Source organism: Otolemur garnettii, unplaced genomic scaffold (genome assembly GCF_000181295.1).
Source record: "Otolemur garnettii isolate 467f Iridium unplaced genomic scaffold, OtoGar3 scaffold00055, whole genome shotgun sequence".
In the NCBI taxonomy this organism is placed as follows: Eukaryota; Metazoa; Chordata; class Mammalia; order Primates; family Galagidae; genus Otolemur; species Otolemur garnettii.
Window position 1 is genome coordinate 6,330,001 of NW_003852450.1, and position 1,988 is coordinate 6,331,988.

General features: G+C 42.2%; 1 protein-coding gene across 1 annotated transcript in view; it reads left to right on the forward strand.

Annotated features, from left to right (window-relative positions):
- The window catches only part of KLHL12 (kelch like family member 12), a 41,580-nt gene that overhangs the window by 2,749 nt on the left and 36,843 nt on the right, over positions 1-1,988 (forward strand). Inside the window, exon 2 of the mRNA XM_012806608.2 lies at positions 571-810. Within this exon, the coding sequence (XP_012662062.1) occupies positions 571-810 (240 nt within the window). The remainder of the gene's footprint in view (positions 1-570; positions 811-1,988) is intronic.

Here is a 1,988-nt window from a genome sequence, read left to right on the forward strand (position 1 = left end):
AAAAAAAAAAAAAATACAGCATTGGTTGCAGTAAATGTGAAGTGATAGGGACACTTAGTGATAGAGGAGTTCAGAGGAAGAAGAAATTCTTTTTTGTTTGTTTTTTTGAGACAGACTCTCACTCTGTGCCCTGAGTAGAGTGCTGTGGCATCTTCATAACTCACAGCAACCTCTAATTCTTGGGCTCAAGAGCTCCTCTTCCCTCAGCCCTGTAGCTGGGACTACAGGTACCAGCCACAATGCCCAGCTAGTTTTTCTACTTTTAGTAGAGACAGGGTCTCATTCTTGCTCAGTCTGGTCTCGAACTTCTGAGCTCAGGCAGTCTGTCTGCCTCAGCCTCACAGAGTGCTAAGATTACAGTCATGAGCCACTGAGCCCAGCCCAAGAAAACTTTTACTTGGAATAGTTAGTGGCTAGATAATGGTGGTGATGCCAAGGATATGAGGTCTGAAGAAGTGGATATTCAGGTCTGAGAAAGCCTCTCTTAGTTCTTTAATTTGCAAAGCTAGTTAAATATGTTCACTTTCCCCTGTTCTTAGGATAATGCTCATTGCCCTTTTTCTCTTACAGTTGTGGAATCCAAAGACCTCTTTTTTTCTTTCTCCGTATTGCTTGATGGGAGACATTATGGCCCCCAAAGACATAATGACAAATACTCATGCTAAATCCATCCTCAACTCAATGAACTCACTCAGGAAGAGCAATACCCTCTGTGATGTGACATTGAGGGTAGAGCAGAAGGACTTCCCTGCTCATCGGATTGTGCTGGCCGCCTGTAGCGATTACTTCTGTGCCATGTTCACTAGTGAGGTAAGTGGTAAGTTGTCTCCACACACATAAAACTAACATATGTAACTTTGTAGTTGCCTAATTGTACTGAATAAAATAGTAGATGTTTGCTATAATAGTGAGGCTTTATAATATGTCGGTTAAATATGTAGGCTCTGAATAAGGTCTGCCACTTGCCTGTGCCTTAGTTTTAAATTTGTCTTCCAGTTTTTTTCTTTGTAGTTTAAAATTTTTAAGTGAATACCAAGGGGATAGGGAAGAAGGAAAGAGAGAGGGGTAGAAGTCAGACCTCATCTGACTCTTACTAACAATATGTGAAGAAAATCAGTCTTTAGCCCAGTGCAGTGGCTCACACCTGTAATCCCAACACTGTGGGAGGCTGAGGAGGGAGAATTGGTTTGAGCTCAGGAGTTTGAAACTTGCCTGAATGAGAGCAAGACTCCAACTTATGAAAAAACTAGCTGGGCACCGTAGTGAGTGCCTGTAATCCCAGAGGCTGAGGCAGCAGGATACCCACAGCCCGAGTCTGAGGTTGCAGTGAGCTATGATGCCATTGCACTCTGCTCAGGGCATAGGGTGGGACTCAGTCTCAACAACAACAACAAAAAATAAGCAAGGGAATTAAAAAAAAAAATCAGTCTTCATTCTAACATTGTAGATTTTAGGGTAATTTCAGATGAAGGGAAGATGATTTAATGACTGGCTGTATAAAGATGCTAACTCCAGAGTGTAAGTGGTTAACAAAGGGAATTAGAAAAAGGTTGGCTTGACAAGAAAAAAGTTAGTGCTGACAAAGCATTTAAAAAGAGTCCCTGAGAAAATATTTCAAATAGGTTGTTGAATGTATTGTGAGGTACACTTAGAAAAGTAAATAGAAGGCCTTCACGGTGGCTCATGTCTGTTGCCTATATTAGCATTCTGGGAGGAACGTGGGTGAACTGCTTGAACACAGGATTCTAAACCAAGCTGAGCAAGAGCGAGACCCCATCTCTACCAAGAATAGAAAAAACTAGCTGGGCGTTGTGGCAGGTGCCTATAGTCTCAGCTACTCAGGACACTGAGACAAGAGGATCACTTGAGCCCAAGTGTTTGAGGTTGCTATGAGCTATGAGGACATGATACTTTATCAGGGCCACAGAGTGAGACTCTGTCTCAAAAAAAAGATAATAAGAAAGAAAATAAGGGCTCGGTGCCTATAG